General features: G+C 42.8%; 1 protein-coding gene across 1 annotated transcript in view; it reads left to right on the top strand.

Annotated features, from left to right (window-relative positions):
• LOC117749405 (5'-AMP-activated protein kinase subunit gamma-1-like) overlaps window positions 1-26,016 on the top strand; it is a gene marked incomplete at its 3' end in the record, with an annotated part of 42,537 nt that overhangs the window by 10,829 nt on the left and 5,692 nt on the right. The window contains exons 2-9 of the mRNA XM_034559926.1: window positions 2,225-2,295; window positions 2,440-2,621; window positions 2,698-2,810; window positions 11,278-11,489; window positions 16,949-16,991; window positions 22,807-22,916; window positions 23,163-23,244; window positions 24,445-24,503. Coding sequence (XP_034415817.1) covers window positions 2,242-2,295; window positions 2,440-2,621; window positions 2,698-2,810; window positions 11,278-11,489; window positions 16,949-16,991; window positions 22,807-22,916; window positions 23,163-23,244; window positions 24,445-24,503 — 855 coding nt within the window. The remainder of the gene's footprint in view (window positions 1-2,224; window positions 2,296-2,439; window positions 2,622-2,697; window positions 2,811-11,277; window positions 11,490-16,948; window positions 16,992-22,806; window positions 22,917-23,162; window positions 23,245-24,444; window positions 24,504-26,016) is intronic.

Below are 26,016 nucleotides of genomic sequence, written 5' to 3'. Positions count from 1 at the left end.
ATATCCAATCTGTACTCCGGGGCTGTGAGCGTGGTGAGGTGTGGAGACACTATCTCTGACTTCTTCCCAGTAAATACTGGGGTTTGTCAGGGATGCGTCCTAGCACCCACACTGTTCAACGCATGCATGGACTGGATACTTGGGAGGATGTCGGTGGCAAGTGGCTGCGGGGTTTCGTTTGGTAATGACAGATTTTCAGATCTGGACTTTGCCGACGATGCAGTCATCTTCGCGGAGTCATTGGATGTTCTCACTGGGGCCCTTGTGTCGCTGGGTGAGGAGTCGGAAACGCTGGGACTGCGTATCTCCTGGATCAAGACCAAGGTTCAGGCATTCAATGATGTCTTGGATGCGGCTATCAAGTCTGTTCCTGTGTGTGGCGAGAATGTTGAGGTCACGGAGACATTCACTTACCTAGGCAGTGTTGTCCATGTCTCTACTGGATGCGATCAGGAAGTCAATCAACACCTGGGGAGTGATGGTTTCACTGGATGAGGGTGTGTGGCGTTCTCGGCATTTGTGCAAGAGGACAAAGGTCCGAGTCTTTAGGTCGCTGGTTTTGCTTGTCGTCCTCTATGGGTGTGAGACTTGGACGCTAACCAGTGACCTGAGGCGAAGACTGAACTCCTTTGGTACCATGTCTCTCCGAAGGATCCACGGGTATCGCTGGTCGGATTTTGTACCTAATAAGCGGTTACTCTGGGAGACTCGGATGAGGTATGTTACCTGCATTATACGAGAGCGCCAGCTGCGGCCCTACGGGGATGTGGCACGATTCCCTGAGGCTGACCCGGCCCACAGGATTCTCTCTTTGAGAGACCCTGTTGGGTGGAGGAGACCTAGGGGTCACCCATGTGCCTCGTGGCTTCGTCAGGTTGATCGTTACTTCGGTGGGATGGGGCTGGGACAAGTGTCCGCCTGGAGGATGGCCATACGGAGACCCCGGGAGTACCGTCGGAAGGTGGACGCAGCAACGCGCTGCCTTGACGCATACCCCATACCTGACCTGACCTGACCTGACCTATCAGATCGATCTCAATTTGTATTTGTAAACGATAAAGCCTCGATGACCGCCATCGTTAATCACGGATTACCATAAGGTTCTGAGCTTGGACCAATTTTATTTACCTTATATATGCTTCCCTTGGGCAACATTATCAGGAAACACTCCATAAACTTTGATTGTTATGCAGATGATACACAATTATATCTATCGATCAAACCAGAAGAGACCAACCAGCTCGTTAAAATTCAAGCATGTCTTAAAGACATAAAAACATGGATGACCTGCAACTTCCTGATGTTAAAGTCAGACAAAAATGAAGTTATTTTACTCGGCCCTGAAGACAAAAACTAAGAAAAGAGATCACATTACTCCTGTATTAGCTGCTCTGCACTGTCTCCCTGTAAAATCAAGAATCGCTTCTCCTCACCTACAAAGCCTTGATTGGTGATTTTTTTTCTTCTGTTTATTTCGTATAGCCCAATATCACAAATTACAAATTTGCCTCAGAGGGCTTTACAATCTGTATACGTACGACATCCCTGTCCCAGAACCTCACATTGGATCAGGAAAAACCCTTTCACAGGGAAAAAAGGGAAGAAACCTTCAGGAGAGCAACAGAAACCTTCAGGAGAGCAACATATTGGTGATGCACCATCATATCTTAAGGAGCTTGTAGTACCATATTGCCCCACTAGAGAGCTGCGCTCACTAAATGTGGGGCTACTTGTGGTTCCTAGAGTCCTAAAAGGTAGGATAGGAGCCAGAGCCTTCAGTTATCAAGCTCCTCTTTTATGGAACCAGCTTCCACTTTCCGTCCGGGAGGCAGACACAGTCACCTCATTTAAGAGTAGACTTAAGACTTTCCTCTTTAATAGTGATTATAGTTAGGGCTGAATCAGGTTTGCCCTGGTCCATTTTATTTTAAAGAAAGTGTTACATAGTCATCCAGTGGATAGGATTGATCCCTTTGGTGGGCTGGTTCTGGCCCATGTGTTTGGCATCCCTGCATTAGTTAGTAATATAGGTAGGTGAAGTTAAAAAAAGTGGCTCAATTTAAGGTTTTCATTTCCTTATCTCCTTTTCCTTACTAATGTTTAATAATGGCCTGATTATCTTAAGTTCTAAACTTGATTCACACGTAAAGTTACAGCTTCACACTGGACATCAATCAACATGAGATGCAGAATGTGTGAAATGAAGCCGTCTGTGTCTCTATAGGACGGAGTGTGTTGGCGATGCCCTTCCTGGAGGAAGATAATGCTCGAGCAGAGAGAGCTGGCCGCAGGAAGGTCAAGCCAAAGCCTTCATTCAAAACTACAGCTTCATCTTCACACACACACACACACACACACACACACACACACACACACACACACACACACACACACACACACACACACACACAGACAGTAATGTGTCCTTCTGTCCTGCAGGAGGAGGCTCTGTGCCCCTCTTCCAGCCCCACCAGGAGCCTCTTCTATCGGGCTCCGTTCAGCCCCCGCTCTTCTACAGCCAGAACCTCCAGCTTCAAGATGAGCCCCAGCAACCCCAAAACCATCTTCCCAGACCAGATTGGACCTCCCCAGCAGGACTCACCACTCAAGTCTCCACGCAGGTACATACACCTGGACACAGACTGCAGCAGAATCAGTAGAAGAATAAGTTCATAACTGTGTGTGTATATGTGTCAGGCTTAGTTTCAGTGGGATCTTCCGATCGACCCCCAGGCATTTAAACCAGCAACCCTTGTCCTCCCCCGTGAGCATGAAACTGTTCACCCGCAACAAGAGAGTCAAGGTCAGAGGTACGGAGTGTGTGTGTCTGTGCGTGTGTGTCTGTGTGTGCGTGTCTGTGTGTGTGTGTGTGTGTGTGTGTGTGTGTGTGGGTGTGCGTGTAGCCTGTTGGCAGTTTGTTTTATTTATAGATTATTGAATTAAAACTTGCATACACTCACTCATGCACACACACACACACACAAACTTACACACACACACACACACACACACACAGACTTACTCAAACACACAAACACACACACTCACAAACACACACACACAAACACACACACACACAAACACACACACTCACAAACACACACACACACACTTACTCAAACACACACACTAAGATAATGTTTAAATGTTCAGCTGTTTTCATCAAACAACAAACCAAACAAACCATCAGATGCTAAAAATACTTTCATAAAATAATGATATGACCTCCTTGAACAACACTGGCCTCACACACACACACACACTGAAGAAGAGTGTGTGGTGACAGGTGATCCTCTGACATCATCAGATCAACATTTAAAAACCGAGGAAGAGTCGAGCTGTACAATTGTAATTCGTCAGCAACAGAACATCCGGAACATCTGTGCCAGTAAACAGACCTGATATTAGAACTCATAAACCCACTGTGGGCCTTAAATAAACCAACTGAAACACAGAGGAGGTGCTTTTGTTGTTGTCATCCTCACACGCAGAGTGAAGTCCACTGTAAAACATGTCACGCTTTTTAACCTTGTGCCTCAATTTAAAAAAGTTACTCTGATGTGCAATGTCAAAAAACTCTCCTAAAATCATAAATATATTATTATTATTTTTCAGTTAAATCTTTTCCTGATACAATATTCATTTGTTTTCAGAATGTTAACCCTTTAGATGTCAGTTCACATGATTTCCTTATAAAACAAAAACATTTTCTATTTTCTGTAGAAGAACTGCTATGGGGAATTCTTTTTCCACAATTGATTTAAATGTCAATGATAATCACATTGATTTTGATGCATTTTATCAAACATGACAGTGCTCCATAATACAGCAGCAATGCCCCTGGTGAACAGCAGGAGAACAACAATGTATTTGCTTCTTAACGCAAACGTGAGAAAATTGCTCAATTTGATGGGAAAAGGTAAAAAAGAACAGTTTAGCAGTCGGGGCTCCGGGTTCAAAACCGGATATAATAGAATGCGACTTTATATTATGATGGCTTTGGGATCAAACAATGCCGTTTTAATGGGTTTCAATGTATGGGGACATTTTTATTCTTAGGGGTCTGAGTGTCTGTATTCTGGAAAGACTTATTATAGGAGCAGAGTTTAATTTGGAAAGACAACCTTGACAAAATGTATGAAATATGCATCAGGACACTTTCCTGTCCCCACAAACAAAAAGAAGGACACTGGGAAAAGAACAGACAGAAACAGTGGATTCTGGCATTAAAGCTCCCTGGATGTCTGAGGTTGGGTTCTGTCTCCGACTGGACAGGAACTGCTTCAGGGCGCTAAACACATCTAAAAGACCTGCACATGGACCAATATAACAACCTGTAACATGGACCAATATAACAGCCTGTAACATAGACCAATATAACAGCCTGTAACATGGACCAATATAACAGCCTGTAACATGGACCAATATAACAGCCCGTAACATGGACCAATATAACAGCCTGTAACATAGACCAATATAACAGCCTGTAACATGGACCAATATAACAGCCTGTAACATGGACCAATATAACAGCCCGTAACATGGACCAATATAACAGCCTGTAACATAGACCAATATAACAGCCTGTAACATGGACCAATATAACAGCCTGTAACATGGACCCATATAACAGCCTGTAACATAGACCAATATAACAGCCTGTAACATGGACCAATAGAACAGCCTGTAACATAGACCAATATAACAGCCTGTAACATTGACCAATATAACAGCCTGTAACATAGACCAATATAACAGTCTGTAACATGGACCAATATAACAACCTGTAACATGGACCAATATAACAACCTGTAACATGGACCAACATAACAGCCTGTAACATGGACCAATATAACAGCCTGTAACATTGACCAATATAACAGCCTGTAACATAGACCAACATAACAGCCTGTAACATGGACCAATATAACAGCCTGTAACATAGACCAACATAACAGCCTGTAACATGGACCAATATAACAGCCTGTAACATAGACCAATATAACAGCCTGTAACATGGACCAATATAACAGCCTGTAACATGGACACATATAACAGCCTGTAACATAGACCAATATAACAGCCTGTAACATGGACCAATATAATAGCCTGTAACATAGACCAATATAACAGCCTGTAACATAGACCAATATAACAGCCTGTAACATAGACCAATATAACAGCCTGTAACATGGACCAATATAACAGCCTGTAACATAGACCAATATAACAGCCTGTAACATGGACCAATAGAACAGCCTGTAACATAGACCAATATAACAGCCTGTAACATTGACCAATATAACAGCCTGTAACATAGACCAATAGAACAGCCTGTAACATAGACCAATATAACAGCCTATAACATTGACCAATATAACAGCCTGTAACATAGACCAATATAACAGTCTGTAACATGGACCAATATAACAGCCTGTAACATGGACCAATATAACAACCTGTAACATGGACCAATATAACAGCCTGTAACATGGACCAATATAACAGCCTGTAACATAGACCAATATAACAGCCTGTAACATGTAAAATGGACCAATATAACAGCCTGTAACATGGACCAATAGTAACATGGACCAATATAACAGCCTGTAACATAGACCAATATAACAGCCTGTAACATGGACCAATATAACAGCCTGTAACATGGACCAATATAACAGTCTGTAACATTGACCAATATAACAGCCTGTAACATAGACCAATATAACAGTCTGTAACATGGACCAATATAACAGCCTGTAACATTGACCAATATAACAGCCTGTAACATAGACCAATATTACAGCCTGTAACATGGACCAATATAACAGCCTGTAACATGGACCAATATAACAGCCTGTAACATGGACCAATAGTAACATGGACCAATATTACAGCCTGTAACATAGACCAATATAACAGCCTGTAACATAGACCAATATAACAGCCTGTAACATGGACCAATATAACAGTCTGTAACATTGACCAATATAACAGCCTGTAACATAGACCAATATAACAGTCTGTAACATGGACCAATATAACAGCCTGTAACATTGACCAATATAACAGCCTGTAACATAGATCAATATTACAGCCTGTAACATGGACCAATATAACAACCTGTAACATGGACCAATATAACAGCCTGTAACATGGACCAATAGTAACATGGACCAATATTACAGCCTGTAACATAGACCAATATAACAGTCTGTAACATAGACCAATATAAAAACAAGTGCGGAAGAAAAGGACAAAGGTTCAACAAAAATTACAGAAACAATAAAAAGTGTATTTTTTGCAGTGTAGAGAGGAAAGGGAGGTGTGGCTAAAACTCTGCTGGGCTGAAACATTCAGAGGACCTTTTTCTGTCTCTCTGTCCTGACCTGATCAACTATCTGGATGTAGGACAAGTTTTGACTCCAGGATGAAAGAGGACGTTTCTCCTCTCGATGAACAACACTTTTATTTTCTTGTTTGCTGATTTTGAACTTTACTTGGATGTTGAATGAATTTTCTATTTAGATCAATTACATATTTAAATAGGTTTAGTTTATTTGTTTATTTGACTGATTTTGGTAGTTTATGTTCTTTTTATTTAGTGCTGTTTAAGGTTAATCATCTTTTGATTTAATTTAATTTATTTTGGTTTGTGACATTAAGTGATGGATTAATTCTTAGTTAAGCTTCATTACTTCATTCTTATTGGCTTCATCCCAGAAACATTTATATATTGATTCATTCTAAATTAGTGCAGTTAGGTTATTGCTTCACTTCATCAATTTTGTTGCAGCCAAATTGATTAGATGTGGTTTTGTTTTAAAAAGTGTAATTGATTCTTACATGTATTCTTACATGAGAAATGAGTTGTAAATTGAACTGACTCAGTCTTTTGTTAGGAAGCAACATCTGTTTGAGTCTATTCAAATGTAACGCAGCAGACACCTCCACTACTATTAATACCAGACCAATAAGGAGTGTATTCATCTAAGTAAGAGACGGTTTTATTGTGCATAAATGAAACTATTATTAAGTAAATGTTTTTTGTTTCACTTGGTTTTCCATGTTTTTTTATGAACTGATTTGATGGCGATGAAGCGCCTTAGCAGCCTGATGATGAAGAGGTGGAAGGAGAAAGAGAGGTGGATGGGGAGGAGGAAGACTGAACCGTATCGAGGAGGGGATGAGGAAGATGAGGAAGATGAGGAGGAAGAGGAGGAAGAGGAAGAGAGGCAAACAGACCGGAAAGACAGACAGACAGACACACAGATGCTGAGGAGGCAGTCTGAACCATGTGGACAAATGGAGGAAGAAGAAAAGATGGAGGAGAAGAAGAGTGAGAGTGGCAGGAAGAAAGAACTCAGAAAGTCAGAATCCTTCATGAAGCACGAGGCCAGGACAGACGGATGGCGACGGTGGAGAAGGAAAGACAGGAGGAAGTCTGCATCGTGGATCACGGTGGAGGACAGAGCAGATGGACAGATGGACAGGAAGCAGAAGGAGGCGGATAGAAGGCCAATGCGGCGGCGGTCGGAGCCTTGTGGAATCCTGTATGTCCAACTCCTTCCTCTGTCCAACAGGAAAAGGAGGGAGCTGCTGCAGAGACGGACGGGATGCAGGGCGTCCTGCAGTGAGGAGGGGGATGGACAGATGGACAGAAGACAAGGACACAACTTCAGAAAGATGACCAGAGGGAGGTCAGAACCTGTCGGGCCTCAAGACGACAGTGAGTGCTTTGCTTTGTGGTAGTAGTACTTGTGGTATATTCGTATATGTTTGGTCTGACAACAGTGAGTGCTTTGCTTTGTGGTAGTAGTACTTGTGGTATATTCGTATATGTTTGGTCTGACAACAGTGAGTGCTTTGTTTTGTGGTAGTAGTACTTGTGGTATATTCGTATATGTTTGGTCTGACAACAGTGAGTGCTTTGTTTTGTGGTAGTAGTACTTGTGGTATATTCGTATATGTTTGGTCTGACAACAGTGAGTGCTTTGTTTTGTGGTAGTAGTACTTGTGGTATATTCGTATATGTTTGGTCTGACAACAGTGAGGGCTTTGCTTTGTGGTAGTAGTACTTGTGGTATATTCGTATATGTTTGGTCCGACAACAGTGAGTGCTTTGCTTTGTGGTAGTAGTACTCGTGGTATATTTGCTTATGTTTGGTCTGGAATGAGGGACACTTTCACCCCTGTAGGTCTAAAACTTGCCTTCGCCCTATGTCAGCTGGGATAGGCTCCAGCGCCCCTGCGACCCTAATGAGGATAAGCGGTATTGAAAATGGATGGATGGAGGTCTAAAACTTTCAAATGTCCAAAAAGGATTTATACAAAGCTTTAAATGTTTGGAAAAACGTAGCCCTATAACCTTTATCCTAACCCATATTTTAACCATTGTGTTTTACAGGTTAGGATAGTGTGTGTTTACATTTGAATATACAAAAGTTTTAACATATCCTTTTGTTTCATTCACACAATCAGTCACAGTGGCAGACTCCGGCCGTCTGAAGGGCAGGGGTGAAACAATATACAATGGGCACCAGGTGTATTAGGGTCACACTTTCTCCACTGAAGGGCATTCTGCACTCTTCATCCTTCTATTTCTACCATAGGAGAAGATCAACTAAGGGGGGATGGAAGGAATAAAGACTGTGAGAGTCTGGAAATGTTTGGTTCCTTGAAAAGTGCTTTATCAGTTAGATTTTATACAACCAAAAGGTCGTGGGCAACACCTGTTGCAAGGGATGGACCCAAATGCAGACAGACACAGGGGGAACAGAGGGATGATCAATGACGTTTTTAAGTTTTACAAAAACAACTGACATACAGGGAACATACAGGGAAGCAGGGAACATACCGGGGAGCAGGGAACATACCGGGGAGCAGGAAACATACCGGGGAGCAGGAAACATACCGCGGAACATAACGGGAAGCAGGGAACATACCGGGGAGCAGGAAACATACCGGGGAGCAGGGAACATACCGGGGAGCAGGAAACATACCGGGGAGCAGGAAACATACCGGGGAGCAGGGAACAAACCGGGGAGCAGGAAACATACCGGGGAACGGAGGAGGGAACATACCGGAATCCTTAAGTATTTATCTCCAAGGACTTCTTGTAGCTTTGTAATCAATATATTTTCTAAAAAAGGTGTTCATCGTCCTGATAATTGAACCATTTGAGTTTCATAAACATCACAAACTGTGTATGAAAGACACTATCTAGGTGCATTATGGGAGATGTAGGACCCAGTGTTTTGGTCTAATAGTCATGATGTCTCCAGCTCTGCTGTTCTTAATCTGTTTCTGATAGAACAACTACTTTATGAGAGATAGTAACTGAAGGACCAGAAGAGAGAGCATTAATTAGATATATCTTTATTGAAGCACAGAGTATTAACTCTAATGTGTGTGTGTGTGTGTGTGTGACTGAGAGGGAGAGAGAGTCACTCCCCCCCTAATCTGTTAAAGTGCCGGTCTGCTTTTTAAATCTCACCACACGATGGAGAATTTCCTGAGATTAGTGTGTGTGTGTGTGTGTGTGTGTGTGTGAGAGAGTGTGCGTCAGTTATAGAGAGAGACAGAGAGATAGATTTTATTTAAAAAACAGCATGAAAGAACAACACATTGTTCCCATGACAAGAACAAGATATCACAACAGTGACTTCCTAATTTACTAAAAAGGAGCGTTAAATATTAAATTGTCTCCAGACACACAACATATCGCATCCATGTAGCACGCTTTTTGAATAAAATCCTCGATGTTGTTCATACTACCTGTCCTGTCCTGCCATCCACTCTGCTCCTCCTGCTGCGGTATATTGCCAACTTTGCCTCTCCTACCACCAGGTTGAGGAGCTGCCCCTTGGAGGTGTTAACTCCTAGGATAAAGGTGTTTTGAGATCATGTTTCACCAAACCTTCTCCAGAACAATGTGTAGGCGTACAGAGTCTTTTACAGTCATAACAACATTGAAACACAGTCTCCACAGCCTCGCAGAACGGACATAGATTAGAAACAGTGGGGTTAAGAACAGAGAAGCATTGACAGCGACAACACCATGTAAGATCCTCCACTAAAGGTCTCCAGTTATCTTTCTAATGGGAGGTTTGTAAAAAATCCTCCATCCTGATTTCACCCCAGAGTCCACCCCCAGTTTATGTCTCCACACTGTGTCCGCTCTCCTGTTCAGTCTGGTCTTATTTGTCAGTTTTACACACATTGTGTAGACAGCTTTCCCTTTAGCTGTGCAAAGGTTCACAAGTTGACAGTCCACCCCAATTACTAATGGACCAGAAACCCCCATTCAGGTCTGGAACAAAGCCCAGTTCCGGAAAGGGATCGGTTGAGTCAAGTATCTCCTCTCCTCTGCTGTACTCCTGCAGCATCTCGCCCTCCTCCTCAGTCAGCCTCTCGGTCCGTCTGCTCAGGATGCTCCTGCTATGCACTCCAGCCCGAGAAGAGACCTTTAGGTGGTTCCATGCAGGCCAGCTTGTGCCACAGAGCAAAAGCCACCAGGTTATTGATGACCGGCGTCATGCCTCTGTACGACATCTGTGGCTTCAGCCATTTCCATTTTGCCAATCTCCCTTCTATTTCTTCCACCACGCCCACCCAGTTCTTCTGTACAATATTTTTATTCCCAACATACACACCAAGATATTTAAGACCATCCTGTTTACCTCCATTAATCTTGAGTACACACTCAATGTCCTGGTAGAAAACCTTCATCATGGCTACGAGACCTGGGTTGAGGCCAAACCTCTCCAGAGTCTTCCAGACTAAACAGTGCTCAACCCGGTCAAAAGCCTTTTCCTGGTCTAGAGAAATGAGACCAGTTTTAATGCCCAGAGAACCAGAGATGTCCAAAATATGCTGAATTTAGGACACGTTGTCCAGAATGGACCTATCAGGCAGACAATAGGTCTGGTCTTGGTGGATCACTCCCTCAGTCTGTTGGCCAGCGCTTTGGACAGGATCTTATAGTCCGAACACAGAAAGGACACAGGACTCTTATATATCTCCTTTTTTAGATGAGAGTTATTACTGCTCTCCTCCAACTTAGAGGCAGCAACATGTCTTTAAAACTCTCATTAAAAACTGTGAAAAGATCTTCCCCCATTTCGCTTCAGAACTCCACAGGAATCCCATCAATACTCCCTTCTTCTCCAGGCCAATCTGCTACTATCTGGTCTGAGTTTGTTTCATCATTTAACTCTAAAGGTTTATTTAAAACACAAATACTGACACTCTGCTTCTTTGATGCCCCCCCCCCAGCATACAGCCTCTCCTCCCCACCCCCCCACTATCTACCCCGTCAGGAGGACGTGAATGCTTTCCGTTTGGAGACGTACCAGACAGAGCCAAAGCGTCTGGAGACCAGGAGGCTGCGTTCCTTCTCCTCCCCTCCCGACACCGGACAGCGCTCCCCCACCCCTTCCTGCTTCCAGCTTCTTGCTCTGGCTCCGCCTATTCCGGTTGGGAGGCTGGTGAGTACACCGTCTGCTGATCCTCCATGTATGTTGGCAGCTTGTTGTCGTTGCTGTGTTTCCTGATGATCCACATCCACACTAATAAATGTTATATGCAAAAATAATCTCCGTTTCCACAAGCGTTTCAGCAGCATCGTTTTTAAAATGATCTCGGTCCACACGGCAACCTTTGAAAACGCATATCACATGACTATTCACGTACACTGAACATGCACGTGACAGCAAGCATATTTTCTACACACTGCAGTTGGTTTAGTTGCAGAAAATACTGCGGAGGAAGAACGGCAATGGCGAAAAGAGGGACCAGAGATTTATTAGCTTGGATCGACGACAAGTACGAACTAATGCTGGTAGACCTAGCTGTTTTCTTCCGGAAAATAGTCACGGGTCGTGATGAATCAGAGAAGGACACGTTGTGACTGCTAAGACCCAATCAAGTAGCAAACGCGGGTGTATGCGTCAACACCAGTGTTTCCAAACTTATGGACTATGGGAGGACCTCCAAATGCTCAATGTCAATGCCACATGCAAGAACAAGGTGGAGGGTGTGGCCAAAGCAGTGAGTGGGTTTCTGTACTCTCTGACAGAAGCCAATCGAGTCCAACAATGGGATAAATGCAGCACTAAGGTAATCATTATCAACATCCACATGAATATTAAAATTGCCTACAATAATAACCTGATCAGTTTTAAGGACTAAACTTGATATAAACTCTGAACATTTAGATATAAACTCTGAATATGGACCTGGTGGCCGGTACAGTATAACAAATAGAATTGGCTGTAATGTTTTCCAGGTTGAATGTGAAAGACTAAGAACAAGGCTTTCAAATGAGTTTCAAATGAGTTTATCAATAGGCTTGAGTCAAAGATGGCTGCTACTCCACCTCCTCGGCCGGTGCATCGAGGAATGAGTATTAATATGACTTGGAGGAGTTGATTCATTTAGGCTGACATATTCTTCATGACTCAGTCAAGTTTCAGTAAGACAGAATAAATCAATGTGATTGTCTGATATTAAATCAGTTAGTAATACAGCTTTAGATGACAGAGATCTAATATTTAGGAGCCCACATTTAATTCTCCTGTTTTGTTGCACTGCTGAAATAGTGGTGTTAACCTTTATGAGGTTATTTTGCATGACTTTTATTTAATTAATTTAAGTGGCCGTGGGACAGACACAGTCTCTATAGTGTTGAGGTTAAAGGTGGGTAACTGCCCGAATGGAAGTGCAGAGAAGGGTGTAAGACTAAAACTATATACTATACTAAAAAAATATATCTTCTTTCACACTGATTTTGTAGAGAAATTTGATCAGAAACAAGTTAAAATATTTATGTAATTCTCAAATTTGTATCACATATTGGTAAACAGCAGAGTTGGAAAGTAGCTATAAACATGTACTCAAGTACTGCACTACATGTCAGAGGGAAATATTGTACTTTTCACTGCACTCCATTAATCTGACCGTTTTTGTCACTTTACAGAGTCAGAATATAAATCCAAATATATTCAAGTAATACATTATGATGTAGTAATCCAAATAAAGACAAGAGTATTTTGATCCAATCGGGTAATTCACAAGTTACCCCGGCTTTATATAATAAGCTCCACCTTTAGCAGCTGCAACATTACAATAATTTACAATAATCCGTTGTAATAATCTGATATATTCCTATGCTATAGTATTGTAATATTATTGTACTTTTGATACTTTTAGTTTATGTTGATGCTTCTATTTTTTAAATAAACATCTGTATGCATTAATTTTAATTGTACCAGAGTAGTTCTACACTGTGGTATAACTACATTTACTTGTAGCCTACACAAGTATTTCTACACTGTGGTATAACTACTTTTACATCGGTAGAACAAATCTGAATCCTTCATCCAAACAGCACTTTGTCACTTGTCTGCTTTTGTTGTGAAACATCGAATCGAAAGTGCAGCGTGTTTGTATGCTTTTGTTGTGAAACATCAAACCGGATGTGCAGCATGTTTGTATGCTTTTGTTGTGAAACATCAAACCGGAAGTGCAGCATGTTTGTACGCTTTTTTTGTGTAACATCCAACCGGAAGTGCAGCATGTTTGTATGCTTTTGTTGTGAAACATTGAACCAGAAGTGCAGCGTGTTTGTATGCTTTTGTTATGAAACATCAAACCGGAAGTGCATTGTGTTTGTATGCTTTTGTTATGAAACATCAAACCGGAAGTGCAGGGTGTCTTCAGTTCTGTTCGAACGGACGGGCGCACAGCGGCGATCTTTACAGAGAGAACATGACCGCTTCTCGGTAGATCGGTCCTTCCAACCGGGACAGAAACACAAGATGGAGCCGTGAGGATCTTATTATATAACATACATTTAAGATATATATATAATATATATATAAGACCCGGAGAGGAAGATGGAGTCGTGAGCATCTTATTTAAAGACCCGGAGGAGAGAAAAGAGAACGGAGACTGTCAAGTAGGTGTTCGTTTACACAAAATGTACCTTTTTATCAGAAGCATCACTGTCACTTCATGATGATAATGATAACTAGTAAATGTAATGATCAGCTACTGTAATATAACCAGAGACCTGAGGACCAGATACACTGTATAGTAGATACACAGAGACCTGATGACCAGATACACTGTATAGTAGATAACCAGAGACCTGATGACCAGATACACTGTATAGTAGATAACCAGAGACCTGATGACCAGATACACTGTATAGTAGATAACCAGAGACCTGAGGACCAGATACACTGTATAGTAGATACACAGATACCTGAGGACCAGATACACTGTATAGTAGATACACAGAGACCTGATGACCAGATACACTGTATAGTAGATACACAGATACCTGAGGACCAGATACACTGTATAGTAGATACACAGATACCTGAGGACCAGATACACTGTATAGTAGATACACAGAGACCTGATGACCAGATACACTGTATAGTAGATACACAGATACCTGAGGACCAGATACACTGTATAGTAGATACACAGATACCTGAGGACCAGATACACTGTATAGTAGATACACAGATACCTGAGGACCAGATACACTGTATAGTAGATACACAGATACCTGAGGACCAGATACACTGTATAGTAGATACACAGATACCTGAGGACCAGATACACTGTATAGTAGATACACAGATACCTGAGGACCAGATACACTGTATAGTAGATACACAGATACCTGAGGACCAGATACACTGTATAGTAGATACACAGATACCTGAGGACCAGATACACTGTATAGTAGATACACAGATACCTGAGGACCAGATAAACTCTATAATAAACCAGAGACCTGATGACCACATATACTGTGGTCATCAGCTAAAAGGCTCCAAAGGCCATTCATTTCATGTGCTCCAGTTAACTAACCCCTAACCTGTTCTGAAATAATCCGGTAACAAGTAGTATGGAAACTTCCCCAGCCAAACAATACCTGAAATTAATCCTTTTTTGTGCCCAGATCAGTGGTTCTCAAACTGTGGGGCGCACCCCTCAAGTGGGGCGCCGAGGTATTACAGGTGGGGCGCGGGGGCAGTGCGGAGAACTTCACATATTACAAAAGTACGCATCAATGTTTACGTTGCGGTTACGGCGTTAACAGGTTAGGCTTGCGCATGCGCGATGTCCAAGATCCTTTGCAACTCACGTGTAGCTTAGTAGCTTAGCACAATGAAGAGACATTTGTCAGGAGGGAAAATAAAATTAACCGCAGGCGAAGCAGATGAGGAGAGACCAGTCTGTGTTTCATGTCTGAAAACTCTGGCAGTGGACAGTATGAAGACACTTGAGACATTACACCCCATTCACTTCAATAAGCCACTGTAGTTCTTTCAGAGGAAACTTGGTGAATACCTTATGCAGGCAAATCACTTTGTAAAAGTGGCATCAGCTGATGAGCTCTTCAGGCTTCTGAGCAGTTACCTGACAGAACACGGGCTGAAATGGCAGAGTTGTGGGTTTCTGCACAGATGGTGCGCAGACCATGGCAGGGAAAAGGAAGGGCTTGCAGGCGCTGATCAACAGTGTCTCTCCATATGTGCAATGGCCACACTGTCATACACAGAGAGGCGCTCGCAGCCAGACAGATGAGCCATGAACTACATGAGGTTTTGAGGAAAAGGGTTGTCGCGAGTCTTTGAGCTCAGAGAAGAAAGCCGTCATATGCATGACATATGTCATACAGGACATTACAATACAATTGAAATTGTACACATATTATCCATATATTCTGCAAAGAGGAGGTGGACTCAGTTCATCATTTATTTTATATTTGTAACGTTACACATGCATATACTTTTTGGAGTCAAATGTATTAGTTCGATTATAATTATTAGTTTGCAGGCAAGTTTACTGATGAATAATTTCTAATGAAATTGGCCTATCAGTGACATATTTGGAAAGCTAAATGAATTCAATCTTCATATTCAAGGCAGAGACAAGCACCTTCCTCAGCTGGCAGACAAGATCAGCGGTTTCATTCGGAAGCTGGAGATGTGGTTCAGGCGACTCGATGGGAATATTGATTCTTTTGGGAATCTGAGTAAATTTGAACTAATACTGATACAACTTGATGGCTTACACATATCTGCACTAATTTTGTTTTGCAAAGATATTCAGTGTAAAACTCTTTATTGCCAAATATATTTAGTTTTTCACAGGTTGCACTTATTGTTATTATCTTGAAAAGATATTCAGTGCCAAACATGTTAATTGCAGCCACAATAAGCTATTTGCCAAATAGTTGTTCTTTTATGTGATTGCACTTTTTATTTGTTTTTGTCTGATGGAGCAATCTGGTTTAATTAAAAGTGATTGCAATTTCTTTATTCTATTATTTGAAAAAGCACAGGTTTGACAAAAGTTGTTATTTCAATAAAAATTCTGCATGGACCATTTAGTTACAATTTTGTTGGGGCACGAACATTTTTCTGCCTCCAAGTGGGGCACGACAGAAAAAGTTTGGGAACCACTGGCCTAGATCAAGAAGAAATGTCATTTGTTTGGTTTTGCTCACAGCCAATCACCGCACGCTTACTTGTATTTATTGCCACATGTGATTGGCCCCTGACAGCAGCAGCCTTAACCCATACAGTCGGTGGAGGGAAGGAATTGAGCGTTTGAAAGTACTTGGCTTTACTACACACCTGTGGCTGATAAAAGATATGCATTAAATGCTGAAGGATTATTTTTTATGCAAGTATTTGTGTAGAAAATCATTGGGACGGGTGGTTTTTACTCACATGATGGGTATCTAATAAAGCAGACAACAAGAGGAGAGGATGGTAATACATTTGAAACAAAGCATGTCAAGTCTGTCTCACAAATAAGGTAAACGTTTATGATGTAAAGATGAGTTATGGAGGGAACTGTTGTTTGTAGCTGGGATCAGGTGAAGACTGACAGTGTTTGTGTTGTTTGTTGTTGGCAGGTTGCAGACAGCATGTTGGAGCAGCCAGACCCCGATGATGCCGGTAAGACTGTAAACTGCTATATAATATTTACACTCACCAGTTCACAGATTGTTCTTCAGTAATTTCCTCAAACAGCTGTTTATCAAACAATTAGTGCGTTTGTTGTGGACTATTTTCTGCAGTGGATCAATCCACATTTGTGGCAGCAGGACAGTGTTTGTGAAACTGTCTACCTCTGTCATTGTTCTGCCTGCAGAGTTCATGCTGTTCCTGCGGTTAATTAATGTTGTATGAATGTTAGTTTGTCCTGATGGGCAGGTCCGATGCATGGTAACTCTTCCCATCATGGTAGCTCCTCCCATCAGTGTATGGATGTGTGTGAATGTGTGTATGATGACGTGTAGAGTTTAAGAGCTTTGAGTGGTCTCAAGACTAGTCAAGAGATGTACAAGTACAGTTCATTTACCATGGATGAATGATTAAAAAAAAATACACTACAGTGTGGGTGTTCATGGTAATGAAGGAACATATCACCCAGGTCAACAGTGATGTGTTTCTAATGGAGCTCAATGGCACAGAGAAGAAGTAATATGATGTGATGAAAACACAATACTTGTTCATTGATAGTCACTGAGTTATAACATGAAGAAAAATCAAGCTGCTCTCATACAGCATTTATAGCAAAAAGATGTATGCATTTTAAATCGTAGATATGTAATCCATGTAATCATGAACCAGGAAGTATAAAGACTGCTAAAAGCTACTACAGGGAGGAAGTGGAGGTGGATGGATCAAAATAATTAATTCACTAACAAAGATCACGCTAATAACGATATGGATTTCGAATGGTTTATTGCGGGAAGGTTAGGTTTGGAAGTGGAAAAGGGTTCAAGGGAGGAAGGGATGTAGGAATGTAGGGATGGAGGGATGGAGGGATGAAGGAATGAGAAGGGTAGAGGGGGTCATGGAAAGAAAGTTGGACGGAGCCGCTGGTGTCCCGGGGCTGGTGGGAACGGTTGGAGTGGAGACTTGTGAGTGGGGGGCCGAGTGGGGGCCGTCTCTTCAGTAGCTCTGGCAGTGCAGAGTCCCCAAGAGATGGCTTAATGGAGTAGAGTGCCGGTGAGCATTTCTGATGTTGTTCAAGTTGGAGCGGTTTGAGGAGAAGTAAGCGGGGGAAGACCACCGGCCATCATCTTGATGATGTGGTCTGGGATTCCTTGACTCCGATGCGGAATGAATGGTAGTGGAACCAGGAACGTGTGGACCCCTTGCCCATCTCTGTGATGAAATGGGGTCTTGCTGAGAGGTTCAGCTGACTGATCTCAAGCTTAAGTAGTCACGGCTGGGTTCCTATAGATTTAGGTACGAGTTCAATTCAATTCAGTTTATTTTGCCTCAGAGGGCTTTACAATCTGTACACATACGACATCCCTGTCCCAGGACCTCACATCAGATCAGGAAAAACTCCCCCAAAAAAACAGAAAAAAACTTTCACAGGGAAAAAAGGGAAGAACCCTTCAGGAGAGCAACAGCGGAGGATCCCTCTCCCCGGATGGACAGAAGCAATAGATGTCATGTGACCAGATGAACAGTGTTACAGAGTTACAACACATTCTATGAATATTATGAGTCTAGTCGGAAGAGGTAGATGGGAGAGGTGGACCGTGTTGGTTGGTCTTGCTCCGCAGGAGGCCGAAGAAAAACAGCAAGAACATGGACTCTAATACTTTGTTTTGGTAGCCTGAGTAGTGTGTATGGATGCAGCAGGTGAGGTCTGAAGTGAGGCGCAAACGTTTAGATGTGGAATGCGATTCAGCTTTATGGAAACCTTTGAGTAGCATGACTATGTGTGAGTGGGCCGAGGCTGGACACAGAGCCCCAAATGACTTATTTTCTCTCCGTTTCTTTTTAGTAGTGGGGTTAAGACACGTTCAATGCATATGATAATCCTAACCCTAACCCATAAATTATTCATTAGAGTAGTAAGCAGAATAATGATGGACAGTTAAGACTAATAATAATAACAGCAGCTTAGGATATGGTAGAATAATGATAGTAAAGGTAGCAATGGTATTGGCAATGGTATTGGCAATAGTAATAGCGATTCGACTACTAATAATAATGAAAGTAGTGGTGGATGTTGGGCAGGACCACGGTCCAGATATAATCGCAAACCAGGAAAACCTGTGGGGCGAGAAAGCACAAAGAGGGTATCAAGCAAAGTTAGTAATGTGTGCATTAGTGGGAAATTGAATTCATATGGGTGGGATAAGAGGTGTTGGATGAAGGGATTGGTGTTGCGTGTCGAAGTAATGAGGAATGTAGAGATGGGGGTTGAGGGATCAAGAGATAGGGGATTCGAGGAATGAAGAAATTAAGAAATGGGGGCAGAGAGATGAAGGGATGAAGGGTACGGGATGGGGTTGAGGGATGATTGGATGAAGGGATGTAGAGATGGAAGTCGAGGAAAGCCGTGGAACCGCAGTCGATGGGGGTCGGAAGCTGGTGCCTATGGGCTAAATTTCTTGCACGAGGAACAGAAAGTGAGTTAGTGGTCAAGTTTTGCGACCTAGGATGGGAGGATCGAATGCCGAACTGAGCTGAAACAAAAGTGGGCCTCTGCGTGAACTGCATAATGTCGAGACAAAGCTGTTGACTGAATAGATTGCGATGGTCTTGGACCGTACGTGCCCCCCTAAAAATAGTGGAGAGGGCTGCGTCTATGATTAGCATTTCTTTATGTATTTTATTGCCTATTTATTTATTTTTTGATAAAGGAGGAATGCCGAGTTCCTGCAGTGTGGAACTGTGTAAACTGGGACTGAGGAAAGGCAGCGTGACAGTGAGGAAGTCATATAAGAGATGGATGACATATGGGGGTGTATGGACATTTGTCAGGGATCCGGATAAGCGATCAGAAATGTTCGGGCTGCTCTTGTGCCCGAAGGACTGATGCATTGTAAAGTAGTACGCTCTCTTCCGGTGGAAACCAAAAGATAGGCGGGTTGGGGGGCGAAGGACTTTGAAGGAACTGGGACTCTTGGCCTGCGAGGCGGATGGGGGACGTGGTGTGATCTCCAACTGCCAGTAACCTCGGTGTGACACTTGACAGTCAACTCTCCCTGACTGCCAACATTACCGCAACAACACGCTCCTGTAGGTACATGCTGTACAACATCAGGAGAATACGACCCCTTCTCACTCAGAAGTGCAACAACAACCTCTCCAGTGCATCTGAGCTGTGAGTCCACTGACTTCTGGGACTTCCTGTATCTTGCTGAGTATATAAAGAGGTTTCTCTGCTATATTACTACTGTATCTGCTGTATTTAGGTATACTAGAATGCTAGTCTGTACTGTCTTTCTAATTTGAACATTTTGAACTGTGATTTCTTGCTTTTTTACACAAGTGACTGAAAAGGCAACAAAACCAGCTAGGATTTAAGGGACTAACCACTGGGGACTAAACTATATTCTACTTTCTACCTTATTCCCCTGTCTCCCAATCAAGTTCTTACCTTGATAACCTCTGCCCGCCCAACCACCTGCCCCCTTGACCCCATCCCGTCTCACATTCTCCAGTCTATTGTTTCCGACCTTCTTCCCTTTCTCACCCATCTTATTAACACCTCTCTCTCAACCGGCTGTTTCCCTAACACTCTGAAGGAGGCAAGAGTCAACCCTCTCCTGAAGAAACTCACTCTCGACCCTTCTGAAGTCAACAACTACAGACCTGTCTCTCTCCTCCCCTTCCTTTCCAAAACTCTACGGCGAGCTATTTCTAACCAAGTATCCTCCTATCTCCACAGTAACAACCTTCTTGACCCTCACCAATCTGGATTCAAGACAGGCCACTCAACAGAGACTGCCCTCCTTGCTGTCTCTGAGCAGCTTCACACTGCTAGAGCAGCCTCTCTCTCCTCTGTCCTTATCCTTCTAGACCTTTCCGCTGCCTTTGACACAGTGAACCACCAGATCCTCATGTCCTCCCTCCAGGACCTGGTATCTCAGGCACCGCGCTCTTACTCTTCTCATCCTACCTCACCGACCGCACTTACCGGGTAACCTGGAGAGGATCTGTGTCTGAGCCTTGTCCTCTCACTACTGGGGTCCCTCAGGGCTCAGTCCTTGGTCCACTTCTCTTCTCTCTGTACACCAACTCTCTCGGCTGTCATTCGCTCGCATGGCTTCTCCTACTACAGCTACACTGGCGACACCCAATTGATCCTCTCGTTTACCCAATCTGAAACACAGGTAGCAGCACAAATCTCTGCCTGTCTAACTGACATCTCTCAGTGGATGTCCGCACACCACCTGAAAATTAACCCGGACAAGACGGAACTTCTCTTCCTTCAAGGAAAAGGCTCTCCCACCCACGACCTGACTATTACCTTCAACAACTCAGTGTTGGCTCTGACTCAGACTACCAGGAACCTCGGTGTGACACTTGACAGTCAACTCTCCCTGACTGCCAACATTACCGCAACAACACGCTCCTGTAAGTACATGCTGTACAACATCAGGAGAATACGACCTCTTCTCACTCAGAAGGCGGCACAGGTTCTGGTCCAGGCTCTGATCATCTCACGGCTAGACTACTGTAACTCCCTCCTGGCAGGTCTACCTGCTAATGTCATTTGACCACTACAGCTCATCCAGAATGCAGCTGCTCGACTGGTCTTTAACCTCCCGAAATTTACCCACACTACTCCGCTCCTCCACGACCTTCACTGGTTACCGGTAGCCGCCCGCATCCGCTTCAAAACATTGGTACATGCGTACCGTGCTGCGAACAGATCGGGTCAAGTCTACATCCAGGACATGGTAAAACCGTACACCCCAGCTCGTTCACTTCACTCGGCTTCTGCCAATCGGCTCGTAGCTCCGTCACTGCGAGCTAAACGCTCAACAAAGTCACGACTGTTTGCTGTCCTGGCTCCTCATTGGTGGAATGAGCTCCCAATTGAGATCAGCAGAAAGTCTCTACATCTTCCGTCGCAAACTAAAAACACATCTTTTTCGATTATACCTTAAATAGGGAAGGTAGCGCCGTGGTAGCACTTTAGTAGCACTTATATGGCTCTTACTGATAGCCCTTTGTAGTTTAACTTAATTGAAGAAATTGTACTTTCTCGATTCTTGTTGTTCTGAGTTGTACTCATGGTTTGATGCACTTATTGTAAGTCGCTTTGGATAAAAGCGTCAGCTAAATGACATGTAATGTAATTATTATGTACGAAGTGGTTGGCTTGTTTAAAAGAAGCTGAGATAAAAACAGGAAGGGCTGTGGGTATGGTATCCTAGGCATGGTGGTAAGATGGGATGGTGCAGCATGAGCTCGCAATTCGGGGAAAGATCAAGCTGCGAAAACCTGACGATATATATCTTGGGGTCTCGGTTCCACGATATGTTCCTGATTGGGCTGTTGCAAGCGACCGGTGTCTCCAGATGAGGCTCCAAGGAGGCTTGGCAAATGACGTTGCGCTGCAGGGGGAAAGAGTAGGTAAATATGACTGTTGTGAGTTCCTTGTACTATATGGGAAGTGACTGTTTGAGTGCATAGCATCCAAGAGCGGTTATCAATTTTCTGAGGATGTGGGGATTGTGTGTAAATGGGTATGTTAATTGAGAAAGGTCGATTTAGTTACTGGCGAGAATCTGTTGCCTGAGCGTGTGACGCAGTTGGTTAGGGGTGGTCGAGCGGATACGACTGGGCACGCTGGAGGTAATGCGGTGACTAAAGTGAGACTGGTAGGTGGAAAATAAGTTCTAAGGACGTTGGAACTGGCTGCTGACGAAGGTGTGAGAAAAAAGAAATGATGATGGTGGTGATGATGATGATGATGATGATGACATATTTCCTGTTTCCTCCACAGCTTCAGAAGAGTCAGAGCGAGACATCTACATGCGCTTCATGAAGTGTCACAAGTGTTATGACATCATCCCGACCAGCTCCAAACTGGTGGTGTTTGACACCACACTGCAGGTGAGACAGGCAGACAGACAGACAGACAGACAAGCAGACAGACAGACAGGCAGAGGGACGGACGGACGGACAGACAGAGAGACAGACAAGCAGACAGACAGGCAGACAGACAGGCAGAGGGACAGATGGACGGACAGACAGAGAGATAAATGGACAGAGAGAGAGGAAAATGAGTGTCAGAGTTAGTTAGTTAATTAATTAATTGCAATGGTCGACTGATTATTATTGTTGGTATTTGTGTTTCAGGTGAAAAAAGCATTCTTTGCTCTGGTGGCCAACGGAGTGAGAGCTGCTCCACTATGGGAGAGTAAGAAACAGGGCTTTGTAGGTAAATCATGAATCTCTATGTAGACATCATGAATCTCTGTGTAGACATCATGAATATCTGTGTGTAGACATCATAAATCTCTGTGTAGAAATCATGAATCTCTGTGTAGACATCATAAATCTCTGTGTAGAAATCATGAATCTCTGTGTGTAGACATCATAAATCTCTGTGTAGAAATCATGAATCTCTGTGTAGACATCATAAATCTCTGTGTAGAAATCATGAATCTCTGTGTAGACATCATAAATCTCTGTGTAGAAATCATGAATCTCTGTGTAGACATCATAAATCTCTGTGTAGAAATCATGAATATCTGTGTGTAGACATCATAAATCTCTGTGTAGAAATCATGAATCTCTGTGTGTAGACATCATAAATCTCTGTGTAGAAATCATGAATCTCTGTGTGTAGACATCATAAATCTCTGTGTAGAAATCATGAATCTCTGTGTGTAGACATCATAAATCTCTGTGTAGAAATCATGAATCTCTGTGTGTAGACATCATAAATCTCTGTGTAGAAATCATGAATCTCTGTGTAGACATCATGAATCTCTGTGTGTAGACATCATGAATCTCTGTGTAGAAATCATGAATCTCTGTGTGTAGACATCATAAATCTCTGTGTAGACATCATGAATCTCTGTGTAGACATCATGAATCTCTGTGTGTAGACATCATAAATCTCTGTGTAGACATCATGAATCTCTGTGTAGACATCATGAATCTCTGTGTGTGTAGACATCATAAATCTGTGTGTAGACATCATGCATCTATGTGTAGACATCATAAATCTCTGTGTAGAAATCATGAATCTCTGTGTAGACATCATGAATCTCTGTGTGTAGACATCATGAATCTCTGTGTAGACATCATGAATCTCTGTGTGTGTAGACATCATAAATCTGTGTGTAGACATCATAAATCTGTGTGTAGACATCATGCATCTCTGTGTAGACATCATGAATCTCTGTGTAGACATCATGAATCTCTGTGTAGACATCATGAATCTCTGTGTAGACATCATGAATCTCTGTGTGTAGACATCACGAATCTGTGTGTAGACATCATGAATCTGTGTGTGTAGACATCATGAATATATGTGTGTAGACATCATGAATCTGTGTGTAGACATCATGAATCTGTGTGTGTAGACATCATGAATCTCTGTGTAGACATCATGAATCTCTGTGTATTTCAGGAATGTTGACCATCACAGACTTCATCAACATCTTGACCAGATACTATAAGTCCCCCATGGTAACATACACATGCACGCACACTCACACAGACACACACACACACACACACACACACACACACACACACTCTCTCTCTCTGATACAATTATACATACTCTCTGATAGAATGCATGTTGTTCTCTTTGGATAGGGCAAGGCTAGCTGTTTCCACCTGTTTCAAGTCTTTATGCTAAGCTAAGCTAGCCATCTTTAGCTCTATATTTAGTGGACAGGCATGAAAGTGGAAGTAATCTGAAAACTTGATTCTCAGTGAGGAAGAAAAGAAGAAGAGTTCAGTCAGAGAAATGATCCAGAGTCATGCGTTCTTGTCTGTACTTGTGGACTTGTGAAACGTCATCAGTCGCGGCCCAAGTACTTGTTCCAATTCAAAGTCTGTAAGTTTGATGCTGACGGGCTGCTGACTGCTCGGCGCAGGATGGAGTTTGGTTTTTACAGACTCACAAAAAACAACGAAATCTTTGTGAACTTTTGGGCTCTGAAGGATGTCCTGTGTTCAGTCAAAGGTGAAGCTCTGGTTCTGTGTTCAGTAAGAGATGAAGCTCTGGTTCTGTGTTCAGTAAGAGATGAAGCTCTGGTTCTGTGTTCAGTAAGAGATGAAGCTCTGGTTCTGTGTTCAGTTAAAGATGAAGCTCTGGTTATATGTTCAGTAAGAGATGAAGCTCTGGTTCTGTGTTCAGTTAAAGATGAAGCTCTGGTTATATGTTCAGTAAGAGATGAAGCTCTGGTTCTGTGTTCAGTAAGAGATGAAGCTCTGGTTCTGTGTTCAGTTAGAGATGAAGCTCTGGTTCTATGTTCAGTAAGAGATGAAGCTCTGGTTCTGTGTTCAGTCAGAGATGAAGCTCTGGTTATATGTTCAGTTAGAGATGAAGCTCTGGTTCTGTGTTCAGTTGGAGTTGAAGCTCTGGTTCTGTGTTCAGTTAAAGATGAAGCTCTGGTTCTGTGTTCAGTCAGAGATGAAGCTCTGGTTCTGTGTTCAGTTAAAGATGAAGCTCTGGTTATATGTTCAGTAAGAGATGAAGCTCTGGTTCTGTGTTCAGTAAGAGATGAAGCTCTGGTTCTGTGTTCAGTAAGAGATGAAGCTCTGGTTCTGTGTTCAGTAAGAGATGAAGCTCTGGTTCTGTGTTCAGTAAGAGATGAAGCTCTGGTTCTGTGTTCAGTAAGAGATGAAGCTCTGGTTCTGTGTTCAGTAAGAGATGAAGCTCTGGTTCTGTGTTCAGTTAGAGATGAAGCTCTGGTTCTGTGTTCAGTTAGAGATGAAGCTTTGGTTCTGTGTTCAGTAAGAGATGAAGCTCTGGTTCTGTGTTCAGTTAAAGATGAAGCTCTGGTTATATGTTCAGTTAGAGATGAAGCTCTGGTTCTGTGTTCAGTCAGAGTTGAAGCTCTGGTTCTATGTTCAGTTGGAGATGAAGCTCTGGTTCTGTGTTCAGTTGGAGTTGAAGCTCTGGTTCTGTGTTCAGTTAAAGATGAAGCTCTGGTTATATGTTCAGTTGGAGATGAAGCTCTGGTTCTGT

The sequence above is a fragment of the Cyclopterus lumpus genome, chromosome 20 (assembly GCF_009769545.1).
Source record: "Cyclopterus lumpus isolate fCycLum1 chromosome 20, fCycLum1.pri, whole genome shotgun sequence".
Classification (NCBI taxonomy): domain Eukaryota; kingdom Metazoa; phylum Chordata; class Actinopteri; order Perciformes; family Cyclopteridae; genus Cyclopterus; species Cyclopterus lumpus.
This window is presented reverse-complemented; position numbering and strand designations above follow the sequence as displayed.